The sequence below is a fragment of the Macrobrachium rosenbergii genome, chromosome 43, assembly GCF_040412425.1.
Source record: "Macrobrachium rosenbergii isolate ZJJX-2024 chromosome 43, ASM4041242v1, whole genome shotgun sequence".
NCBI classification, from domain to species: Eukaryota; Metazoa; Arthropoda; class Malacostraca; order Decapoda; family Palaemonidae; genus Macrobrachium; species Macrobrachium rosenbergii.
In genome coordinates this window covers 16,295,824-16,308,558 of record NC_089783.1, presented here as the reverse complement: position 1 = coordinate 16,308,558, position 12,735 = coordinate 16,295,824, and the positions used below count along the sequence as shown (strand labels likewise).

The 12,735-nt window shown below is 39.5% G+C and overlaps 1 protein-coding gene across 1 annotated transcript in view; it reads left to right on the top strand.

Moving 5' to 3' along the window:
* The first annotated feature begins 8,239 nt into the window (after nucleotides 1–8,239).
* Nucleotides 8,240–12,735, top strand: part of LOC136829016 (aspartic and glutamic acid-rich protein-like) — an 87,679-nt gene continuing 83,183 nt past the window's right edge. Inside the window, exon 1 of the mRNA XM_067087407.1 lies at nucleotides 8,240–8,324. Coding sequence (XP_066943508.1) covers nucleotides 8,240–8,324 — 85 coding nt within the window. The remainder of the gene's footprint in view (nucleotides 8,325–12,735) is intronic.

The window sequence follows — 12,735 nt, the reverse complement described above, 5'->3', positions numbered from 1 at the left end:
GGATTCAAACCTATACCATTTGGGGTAGATGCAAAACTGACAGTGGACTAATTCACTAAGCTATCAAGAGAGATTCAAGTTGGCTGTTCAACTCTTCTGTACATAATCCTATCGAATTCAGTATCTTATATGTATTCAATTTAAATACCTGAAGTGATTCATGCCAGTTTATACACCTGCATTCACCCAGACTCGGCATGGTGGTAAATTTATGAGTATTTTACTGCTATAGTCGTGGCGGCGTAGGGGGGGGGTTAGGGTAAAAAACCTCGATTCCCACAACTTCAAAATAATTTGGTGGATAGTTCGTTATCTATGAAAACTAATTATGAAATTCGAAAGATGGTCATAAGACAGATTATGCTAATGGATTTAAACCATCAGCGGTGCATATAAATATCCTTAATTCTGCTCACAGAAATATATATATATATATATATATATATATATATATATATATATATATATATATATATATATATATATATATATATATATATATACATACATACATACTGTGTATATATAATGTGTGTGTGTTTTTACATCTCTAATGAAATGCTTCATAGGCAGTATATATTATTACACCTTGTTACAAAATCATATAAGAAATCATTTAATGAAAAACGCTTTTAACAATAGTGGATTTATCACAATATTGATAGGCATTCTGATAACCTTTTGCCCAAATAGTATCACTTTCCTTACAGTGAAATGCAAGTTACTCTATTACTTCCCCCCTTTCTAAACCAGTGGTTTTCTTTATTTCACTTTTATTCCACTTTGCACCTAACTGTGTAGTTCCTCGTTGGGAGATTCAGTAGAGTTGTCAGCTAGCACTCGCTAGGCCCGAGTTCGAGTCTCCGATCAGCTAATGAGGAATTAGAGGAGTTTATTTTTGGTGATAGAAATGCATTTCTCGCTATAATGTGGTTCGGATTCCACAATAAGCTGTAAGTTCCCGTTGCTAGGTAACCAATTGGTTCTTAGCCACGTAAAAAGTCTAATCCTTCGGGCCAGCCCTGGGAGAGCTGTTAATCAGCTCATTGGTCTGGTTAAACTAAGGTATACTTTTTTTGTATGAATACTTAACTTTCTGGCTCTTACGACTCCAGTGTCTCTTATGGCAGTGTGATCTAGCATAGGTTCTCACATCCAGAGATGGCACATGGACGAGCCAGGTCTTGTGGAAGGAGTAAGTATAGTGGGTCTTATGTCGTCGTTATTGAAAGGGTGAGAGGTTAAGGGTGGCTCTGCGCAGTGTCAGAGTTTGTCACTAGCTGGACTTCTGAGGCTGCCAAATTAGAATTATTATTTCCCACCCTTCACATGTGGCTGTGGCTTGGTCATCTTGTGACTTTTGCTTCTTATAGTTTTCTCCAGCCAACTAATGTCTCCATTGTGAGTTAAGTAGGCTTACATGGGGATATTCTAGTGAGGGCCTAAGGAGATCAGAACTTTCATCGGTTAAATCTTCAATTCAGAGGGGCAGGCCTACGGTAGGTCTGAGTGTTTCCTTGGTCAAGATCCCCGAATACAACCCCTTAGACAGCCTACAATTGGTGTGTCTCGTTTTGTTGTTATGACCTCGGGGCATCAGTAAAGGAGTAAATGGGGCATAGATTGGCGGCTGGATGTCCGCATGTGGTGACTGTTGTATTACTCTGATGACAATTCTGTACTCTTCAGGTGCCCCTTTATCTTTGTGAAAGCCGAGCTTACTTTGCTTCCGAAATTACCTGCGAAAAGATACAAAGGGAAAATAATGGCGGTTCAGTTTTGAGGGCGTTATGAGGGGCTAAAAATAAAGAAGAGAAAGCGCAAGAGGTCAGACTAGGGTAGGACAATTAAGGAAAGCTCTTAAGCCGATCGGCGAGTCTCTCTCTCTCTCTCTCTCTCTCTCTCTCTCTCTCTCTCTCTCTCTCTCTCTCCCCGTTAATCTCATGCACGTGGCCCCTAAGTCAGCCGTGGATAAAAGAAGTTTTATTTCTTTACGATGAATATTGTACTTTTTTTTTTTTTACAGATTTATATAAATCAGGGATGTTACAGAAAATATGGTTCAGTTCAAAACTGACAACCACGAGAGCCAGGTAAATTTACGACCCCAAGAAGCTGCCTATCGGAAAAACGAATAATTAAAACATCACCATAACAAAAGATTAGAAAGGAATTACCGTAACCACTTGGTATTTTTTTCCCCGCGTACATTAACCCCGTCCCCCAGTATGTTTTAAAGTTCGCATACCAATCTTTTCCTTTTTTTTTTTTTTTTGGTAATAGGTACACGCGCATCCACACCCAAATGTCCTACGACCAAAGACGCCGGGAAAGTTTTGAAAGGAATAAAATTTCTTTAAACTTGGTAAGGAAGCAAATAAGACAAGCAACATTAATTAACCTCCTTGATTTTTCCACAGTTTCTGTTTCCCGATTCCATCTGTCTAGAGGTCGACTTATCGTTCCCTCTCGTGGTAGGCCTCAGTAGTTTTCACTTTTCTTTCTTTATTGTTGCTTTCACTTTTCTTTCTTTATTGTTGCCCTCCCCCCGCTTCCCCGCATCTCTTCGTCAATGTCCCTCTTTTATTATCAAGTAATTAGGATGTTTTTTTCGACTGTCTCCTCTTTTCATAAAATTATGTACCGAAAGAAATTGCTTGGGGTGAACAGTATTACTAATTTTATGGGATTAAAAAGAATTTTTTTTTTGCATTAATTCTTAATTGAAGTATTTAAGCCCCCAAAAATTGTCATTTTATGTCAGAAACCCCTTTAAGTAAAAATTGGTGCACACTGAAAAAAAGAAATTTTAAGTGTATTACACAGGTTTCTTATTTCTTCTTAAAACTATTCCTTATAACAAAACAAACCCCCCCCCCAAAGAAAAACAAATGGCTAAGTAAACAAAAATAAATAAACAAGCCTGTCATGACTACACCCCCTCGAGCTATTTCTTAATTAAAGATTAAAAGTAAAGTAAATATGGAAAAACAAAGGTTTCACTGAAAGCATTCTGGTCGCTGCATTACAACATGTATTACCGAATAAATTCACATGAAATATATAACTGAAAAACTATTTTGGAGTTCCACACTAAACGAAATTTCGAGTTGATAAAGCCATTTGCTATTTCCGCAACACTTATTGTACGCAGTTGCAGCGAAAAACTAGTGACCATTTCTGACAATTTTTAGTGCATTTGAGAACGATCATTACAGTGGCCCCTACTTTTATGGAGATTTAAAGAAAATGGGGGTCCAGACGAATGACTTTTATCCTCTGTTGCTTTTAGTTGTTGTGAGTTAAACCGTTAGTTAAACGCTTTCTTCGAAAGACTGTGAAAATGCTGGGGGGAGAGTTTTAGCAAGCAAGTTTAAACACCAAATGCGTTTGGTATTTAAAGTGAAACATATTGGATTTTGTGGAAATCAACGACTTTGAAGAGAACCATAAACTTGTGAGCAATTCAGAATACAGAAATTATTGCTGAACTAGCAGAATTACTGTTTATTCACTTGGTGGTTTATTTGTTTCTTTATTATCATCATTATTATTATTGTGTAGAACTCTCAATGCCGACAACAGGAGTAATTTTGCATAAGTCCACAGTAATATGTGAACAGAATGTGAGACTTTATAAAAATGTATAAAAAAGCTTTCAGACCGAAGATGAATCCAGTATAGGGTTCAAAAGCCCCTTATACATTTTTACAAAGTCTCACATTCTTTTGATACATTATTGTGGACCTTATGCAAAAATTATTATTATTATTATTATTATTATTATTATTATTATTATTATTATTATTATTATAGTCTGTCAAAACACTTCTCTCTGAAGTTATTCTAAATTACGCTGGTATCATGATCTATCTAATCCTGCTTAAAGTTAAAACCGTTTTCCTACTTTCTCCGAAATTCAATCCTAGTAGGTAAGAGGTCGCCAAAATCCCTAGTCGTAATATATAATTCATGAAGAATTTCCTGGTATGGGGAATGTCGATCCCATATACTTGGAATTAATAAGGCTTCTAAATCCAAGAACGAACTAGAAATCTGGAAAGGGAGGCACTCTACCTTATTCAGTATTTAACAGATTGCATTAAATATATATAACAGGGAAAATATTCATGACCCTTTTAAAGATATAACTTCATGATATTATAACGAGGCGGCGAGTAAGAGGCAGAGACAAGGTGTATTCTAGTTTATTGATACAAATCTCTGACAGGTCAAGAACTCTTGCGAGCGGAAAAGTAGAATTTGACATTAGAAGAAAACAGAGGAACGTCTATATACAGTCAGATGTGTTTTCTCACACCTGAAGAATTGTAAACAACTCTGTATACAAATTAGGAAGAGGTTTCAAATACATATGGTTAGAAAGCTTACAATGCCTTACATTAGTAATTACAGTTCTGATAAGGACATAAAGTGTCATCTGAAAAAATGCATAAAAGATTGCTTGAACCGGGTCGCTGGATCTGTGTTTCCTGAGAGTCTTGGTGCGTCTTGTAGGTTTTTGTTTACAAGCAAGGATGGCCTGAGGGTCCAGGCGACAGCTCTGGGCCTTACAGTGCTGCCCCCCGCCTCCCCGAAAGTAAGCCTTGGGGAGTGGGTTGTAGTCTGGGATATAGGTTGGTTTTAATCTGTTGGTGGAGACCCAGGTGATTTTCCCGTCCACTGCCAGGTGATACACTTTCTCTCTGCTTTTAAGGTCTTTGGGGACATATTTTTTTTCTTCGCCGGCATGTTTTCCAATGATCTACGAATGTCTGGAAGAGTCGTGGGCTCTGTCGTGTCTTGAAAAATGTCCACCAGTATTGTCAATGCTTGGCCGCAGAGTGCTTCTGCCAGCAATGTGTTGAATGCTGCATGTAGGGCTGTTCTAAATGTCAGCCAAACCCACGGTAATTCCTTTCTCCAACTCCCTCCTTGACATCTGGTAGTGAATGCTCATTTAAGGAAGCAGTGTAGCTGCTCCACCATGCCGTTCACTTCTGCATTGTATGCTGTTGTGCGAATGAGTTTTGTCCCAAGGCTGGCGATGAGGGAGCTCCATAAGGTGGAGGTGCAGTTAGCTCCTCTGTCGCTTGTTATGTACTGCAGTACTCCGTACCTGCTTTCGCTCAACTCTCTACTGCCTGCTGCCTTACTGGTATTGCTTCTGGCCATCTGGTGTTCCTGTCAGTGGTCATGAGGAGATACCTGTACCACTCAGATGGGGGCAGGGATCCCACGATGTCGACGTGAATGTTGGCCAGTCGTTGCTGTTTAGTCTGGAATTCTCCTATCTCTGTCTCTGTATGCCTCGTTATTTTTGATGTCTGGCATGGGAGGCTTTCTCTTGCCCTCTTTTTGATGTCCGCTTTCATTCTCCACCAGATGTACCACTCTGACAAGGTTAAGGCAGTGGATCTGCCTGATGGGTGGGACAGGTCGTGAGCTTGGTTGGAGGCTTGCTTTCTTAACCCTAATGGTAGGTATGGGCGAGGGCGTCTGGTACTCATCTCATAGGTGATGGTCGTCTGGTACTCATCTCACAGGTGATGGTTGTCTCTCCATCGTTGATGGACAGGTTGCTCCATGTAAGGGCAGGGTTCTCCCGCCAAAGTCTCTGTAGGTCCACATCATCCTTTTGAGCCGATGCTATTTTGGGATATATCCCGATGTGGATGGTGTTGATGGAATTTCTGGAAAGGGTGTCTGCCATGTTGTTGGAAGAGCCCTTTAAGTATCTGATGGTGCAAGAATGTTCTGCTATTGGTGATAGGTGACGTTGCTGTCTTGCTGACCACCTGTCTCCGTTTTTGGTGAAGGTGTGTACCTGTGGTTGGGGGTCTGTCTGCACAGCGAATTGTCGTCCTTCTAGCATGTGGTGGAAGTGGTGGATAGCTCTGTGGACTGCCAGTAACTCTCAGTCGAATGTGGAGTACTTTTTTTCTGCTGGCAATAACTTCTTGCTGATGAATGCCAACGGGCAACAGCCATCATCTGTGTCTCGTCAAGCACCATGCCCATTGCTGTGCTACTTGTGTCCGTCGTTAGGGTGAGGGACATATGGGGTAAAGGAAAGATTAGTGTGGCAGCCCAGGTGATTGCTTTTTTAACTAGTGTGAAGGCTTTATCTTGTTTTTCATGCCTACATAGTTTTTTGTTTTCCTTTTAAACACTCATATATTGGGGCCATTATTTCAGCAAGGTTGGGTATGAAACAGTGGTATAATAATTAATCATTCCCGAGATTTCTTGGACTGCATTGATTGTTGTTGGTTTTGGGAAGTTGATGATTGCTTGGACCTTTGTTGGGAGGGTCTTGATACCGTCAGGACTTATTTGGTGGCCCAGGAATTCCACTACAGGTTTTGCCCATTTGCATTTGTCTTTTTGGACTATTAAGTCTGTTTTCTTTAAGTATTTGCAGGACCTGCCTGATTGCTCTCATGTGCTGTTTGATGTTGGGGCTGAATAACAGTATATCATCGACTTGGATGGCACAGAAGGGTAGGTTGCCCAGGATTTCGTCCATCAGATGTTGGAAGGTCACACCTGAGTTCCGAAGGCCGAAGCAGCTGTAGTTGAAAGTGTATGTGCTGAAGGGGGTGATAATTGCCTTTTTTTCTAAGTCCTCCTTTGCGACTGGGACCTGGAATATCCCTTCAACAGGTCGATCTTCGTCAATATTTTGGCTCCCTCCATATAGTTGGTTATGTTGGTGATGTTCGGCAGTGGGTACCTATCAGGTATTGTCTTGATGCTGAGTCTGTGGTAGTCGCTGCAGGGTCCCATGTGCCATCAAGTTTTGGTACCATGCTTAAGGGAGATGCCCATGGGCTAGAGTCTTTTTGGCATATTCCTGCCCGTTCCGTGTTCCTGAAGGGTTGTTTGGCGTTGGCAAGTTTTTCTGGGGCCAAACTTCTAAAACGGGCATGCACTGGGGAACCTTCGGTGACTATGTGGTGCTTTGCAGGTCTGGTCAGGTAGTGCTGCAGGTCGCCCTTAAATACCTCCAGGAATTCCTGTAGGAGGCAACTTATCTTTAGTGCTGGAATCAGTGTGAGTGGGGCTACGGGCGTGGGTCATGTGATCAACTGCTGTTTTGCTACATCTACCAGCATGTCATGGTCTTTTAGGAAGTATTCTCCTAAAAGTGCAATTGTTACATCTGCTGTGACAAACATCCAGTTGTACTTTCTCCTGCCAAATGACACTTTCATGGTCCTTTTCCCATATATTTTCAGCTGGGCTCTGTTGGCAGTGGATGTCTGCAGGGTGCTGGTGGTTGGATTGAGGCATTCTTGTGGGTTTGCTGGCATGAATGATTTGAATGCGCTGGTGTCGACCAAGAACTCCATATTTGATGTTTCTTCTATGATGAAAAAACGTCCATTCTTTTTGCCCATACCTGGAATAAAGGCAGCGGAAAGCAGGCGCAGTATCTCTTGCAAGGCAACCGGTCTTCCCACCACTGATGTTTATTTTGCTGGGTCGCTGCTTCAACCCTTTTGCATTTTTTTGACATGCAGCAATCATTTTCACATTTTCGGGCTTCGCTCCCAAACCTCCAGTGGTAGAAACAAATACCCTTGGGACATTCTTCTGCTTTGGGCTTGTATTTTGGTTTGTTTTTCCACCTGAGCTCGAGTAGTGGTGTACGGGGGTGGTGGGACCCTCTGGATCACTGTCTGTCTCTGTGTCAGTCTGCTGCTGAGGCTGTGGGGTAGCTGCTGCTACAGCTGGCTGTGTAGACTCTGTCGACTTGTGGCCCTGGTGGATGGCATTGACTGTCTTCAGGAAATCATTGAGGTTCTTAGTTGATACATTGGGGATGACTGTTTGGCGGGGTAATTTTGTAAGTAGGACCTCTCTCACAAGGTCCAACATTGTTTCTGGGCAGCCATCTGTGGTGGGGATCATAATTAGCCACCATAGTTGCTTTTAGATGTGCAACGGTCACTGGTCTCCTACTGCTGCCCCTACATTGTCTAGAAATTTCCTAGCTCTGAGGGCAGGCGGCATGCTGAAGGATGACCTTAGTTGGACCTTCGGCGTTTCATAGGTGGCGGTTGTCTTTTGGTCAGCAAGCCATTCTGTGATCTGCTCAAAGACGTCATCTGGCAGGAACTTGAGGAAGGCATCGGCTTTTCGGGATGAAGAGGAGCTCTTCTTCGATCTGAAGTTGGTCTCTGCTCAGAAGAACCAGGCCTCTGGGTTGTGGGTTGTGAGGGGTGGTAAGCAGATGTTTGCTGCTGCAGCATTGTCACTTGGTGGGCTGGTGCTTGTGGTGGCGGCGTTACAAAATCTCCAAATGGTCAAGAACTCTTGTGAGTGGAAAAGTAGAATTTAACGTTAGAAGAAAACAGAGGGACATCTACATACAGTCAGATGTGTTTTCTCACACCTGAAAAATGGTTAACAATTTTGTAAACAAATTAGGAAGAGGTTTCAAGTACATATGGCTAGAAAGCTTGCAATGCCTTACATACATTAGTAATTACAGTTTGACAAGGACATAAAGTATCTTCTGAAAAATGCATAAAAGATCGCTTGAATCAGAATCGCTGGATCTGTGTTGCTTGAGAGTTTCGGTGTGTCATGTAGATTTTTGTTTTGAAGCAAGGGTGACCCGAGGGTCCCGGTGACAGATAATGAGGATGAAGTATATCACTTAAAAGTCAGCGAAGGACAAGCACATGCTTCATGTATTGCATTAGAATGTATGACAAGATGAGAAATTTTTTTCATTACATATATATATATATATATATATATATATATATATATATATATATATATATATATACATATATGTAATTGTAATAGCCAATGGTACCTCTTTCTGATTAGCGGACCCGGGATCATTTCCTACTACCGGACATCAAAATTTCTTCATATCCAAAAAAGCGCGAAGAATTCGAGAAAGTTAAGAGGGCATTGTGGCTATTACAATTACATATGTACCTGGTAAAAAAGTGACCAGTAGGTTCTACACTTTTGCACGCACATATATTTATATATATATGTGTGTGTATAAATATATATATAAATATATATATACTTATATATATGTACTGTATATATGTATATATATATATATATATATATTTATATACATATATATATATATATATATATATATATATATATATATACACGAGTATATATGAAGATGGCCTAGTAAGCAAAGAATCATTGAAAAAATAGCAAAATGCAACAACTTATATATATGGGCAAACACAATCTGCAGGAAGCTTTGCGGGATTCAAAAGAAAAAGATTTTGTTCACGTATGAAACCTTCATGGCAAATAGGATATAAAGAATTTTGCCTGTGAATCTTTATAGTAACAGAAATTTTCATCGATACAGAGAGTATTAAAATTTCTAAAATGTTATATCGAGGGAAGTGACTAACCTAAACCATGCAACAGATGACGTCCCAACGGGTAATTATGTCTTTATTGAATAGAAGCACGCGGGAGGAAAAAAGAGAATAGGAATTCCATTGCGGAAAAAAAAGAGGTGAGTATGTCCTCTTCTTTTTAGTTTTCTGTAAAAGAAAACGACTGTGACGGCCTTGTCTGTCCGTCCGCACTTTTTCTGTCCGCCCTCAGATCTTAAAAACTACTAAGGCTAGAGGGCTGCAAATTGGTGTGTTGATCATCCACCCTCCAATCATCGAACATACTAAATTGCAACCCTATAGTCTCAGTAGTTTTTATGTTATTTAAGGTGAAAGTTAGCCATAATCGTACTTCTGGCACCGATATAGGTACCAACAACACAGGTCACCACCGTACCGTGGCTGAGTTTCATGGGCCGTAACTGAGGCCACCACCGGACCGTGGCTGAAAGTTTCATACAGCATCATACACTGTACAGAAAACTTGATTGGCCGAAGAAACTTCGGCGCATTTTTTTACCCGTTTTTATCTTAAGGACTTTGTTTCTCATGCAGGGACATTGGGTTTTATAACACTTCATGAAGGGTTTTGTCAATATTGTAAGTATAAGTCTACTATTAGTTTATGAAAACCTCAAGAAATATTTCACTAACTTGGACTTACACCGCATAAACGAATAGTGAATGACGGATAAAAAACTTTCGTGATGCTAATATTGTAGTCTAGAAGGAGTTAACCGATGCTTCGAATAAGTTCATGAAAAGCCTTCTTAATCTACGTTAGGACCTCATGATTGTTAGCCTTGTCGCTTTTCTTTTTCATCGTGTTTATTTGTTATAATGATTTATCTTCCTTCTTTTCTTTTTAAAAGTGGAAGTTATTTCCTAATTTGACAGTGTTCAGAAATGTTCACTCGATCTTTCCGTTCTAGGTCATTATATGATAGCCTGACATATGGAATTAACTTCTACTTGAAAAATTCTCACTCTGATTAGGTGAAGGGAATGTTATATTCGAGCATGTATTGATACTGATCGATGACAACATTACAATATTTTGATCCTGAATCTTTAGTCTGTTCTCAGGTTCAACAGCTTATTGGTAAGTGTGCATATGTGAGGAGTTCACAGTTTATATTATTTTCGTTTCATTATTTTAATTATCTTATTGCTACTATGACACTTAAGTAAATATATCATTGCCCCTGCTTTTACCTTGATGGATATCAATTTTATTCTAATTGGCTAATCATTTATTTCACCATTTTTTAGTAGGAGTAAGGGCCAAGAGGAAGGGTATTTCTTTATTTAGTTGGTAGGTGCAAGGGAAGATCAATGTTTGTGTGAATGCCTTTGATAGAACTATTAAACTAATTGAATGAGGGTCACGGGGGGCGGGGGACGAATTTAAGAAAAAGAGCATAGAGACACAAATGTTATTTTAGCACTGTTCCTCGACGAGTCTTTTACCAAATACCAAAAGGGTAGTGGGCAGCCTCTTTGATAGCTTTGTCACGGAAACTTTTTTGATATATACAGGACCCCGGTCGCTCGGTCACGCGTTCACAGAGACTCTAAAAACCTTTTTCCCTTTAGTCTATCGCCCAGCATACGCTGCAATTCAAAGCAAATGAATTTTAAATATGGTAATTGCACTTTAACTCGCAGAATATCTTTGAACTTATGCATGAAGGTGGGTATAGTCATATATGGCTTATTTATGAGCTCAAATGTACGTGAAACTGTTTTTGCTCTCGGCAAAACAGATGCATCCAGCGTCATGAACGAAAACTCTGGAATAATTTATGGTAAACGGAAATACAGTAATAATAATACTAATCTACATTGTTTTTATTCTGCTTGTTTCCATTAGTTAGTAATTATTATTCATTTTACCCGTGTCCCTGTAACTCAAATAATTGCTTCTCGGACTTTTGGCTATGGTCAAAGTGTAGTGTAACTCTTATGGTAAAAAGTCTCGAAACAACCATCCCAACACACGCATTTGTTACAATTAGAAACACTGACAGAAATCGCTTTATCTGTATTCACACCAATTTCGGCTTCTGACCAGTAAGCGCCGGTTGAAATGTGGAGTTCCAATTCCGTAGAGTATTTAACCTTTCCAAGAAATTCAATTATTCTGACCATTCTCAAGTTGCGCAGAGTTTTCAAATGCTGCAATTGTAACGTAGAAACCCAACACCTTAGAGTTTATAACCGTTGTTTGGAATTAGTTACTCCGTTTGTCCCTGTATTTCGGAAACGGACGCCAGCTTGCACAAAGGTAAAATAAAGTCGCATAAGCCCAGGCGCGGTATTTTTACTGTGTTGAAAGCCCTATCTGTTTCCGTTCTCGAAACAGATTTTTTTTTTTAAACCTTCACTTCAAAAATAGGACAAGGTAATTTTTAGTTATTTTTCCTGTGCGTATGAATCATGGAACACTTGCGATGACACGTTCCACAATCTCTTTTCAGTTTCGCTTCATTAAAGATATAGATTTTATAAGCAACCGATCTGATCTTAGACAATTCTGTTTGTTAACAGCGCTATTTCCATTTCATGATTAAAAGTGAATAAAGTACACATCTCGACAACATAATTCTTCAGCTTTCTTAACATTAGTAACTGAAACTCTTCTCTGTATTACGAAGCATTTATTTTTTCGCTCACGAAGGAACCGGAAAGACAATCTTCATAAGCATTCGGTCTTGTGATAAGAATTTTTCCATTTTTACCATTTTTCCATCCCCACCAAATATGCTAAAGGACAGTCTCACTTCCTCTTAGTTAAGCCACTTTCTGTTGCCTCTTTGCATCACGCTAACTCTCTTCGCCAGAATCTGGAAATATGAAACTTATATGAAATGAAGATAAAGAAGAGAACATTTTCACATGTCAATCATCACGAAATATTAAAAAAAATATTTTTTTCTCCCACAAGGTGATATAGAAAATCACAAATCAATAGTTAATTATTGAAATATGTATTGCATATTTACCATATAATTATACAAGACAACTTGGTTAATAAGAAACTGAATTCACTTGAGAGAAGTTATACTGAAGGTTTTCAGAGCACACTTCGATGATATTCTTCAAACCGCACTCTTCAGGAAATTCGCTGAAAGACCTCTTTTCGTATTCACTGATTTTTAGTTTCTGTAAAAAAAAAAACTATTGAGATGGCTATTTGTCTGTCAGTCCGCACTTTTTCTGTCCGCCCTCAGATCTTGAAAACTACAGAGGCTAGAGGGCTGCAAACTGGTATGATGATCATCTTACATACCAAATTGCAGCCCTCTAACCTCAGTAGTTTTATTTTATTTAA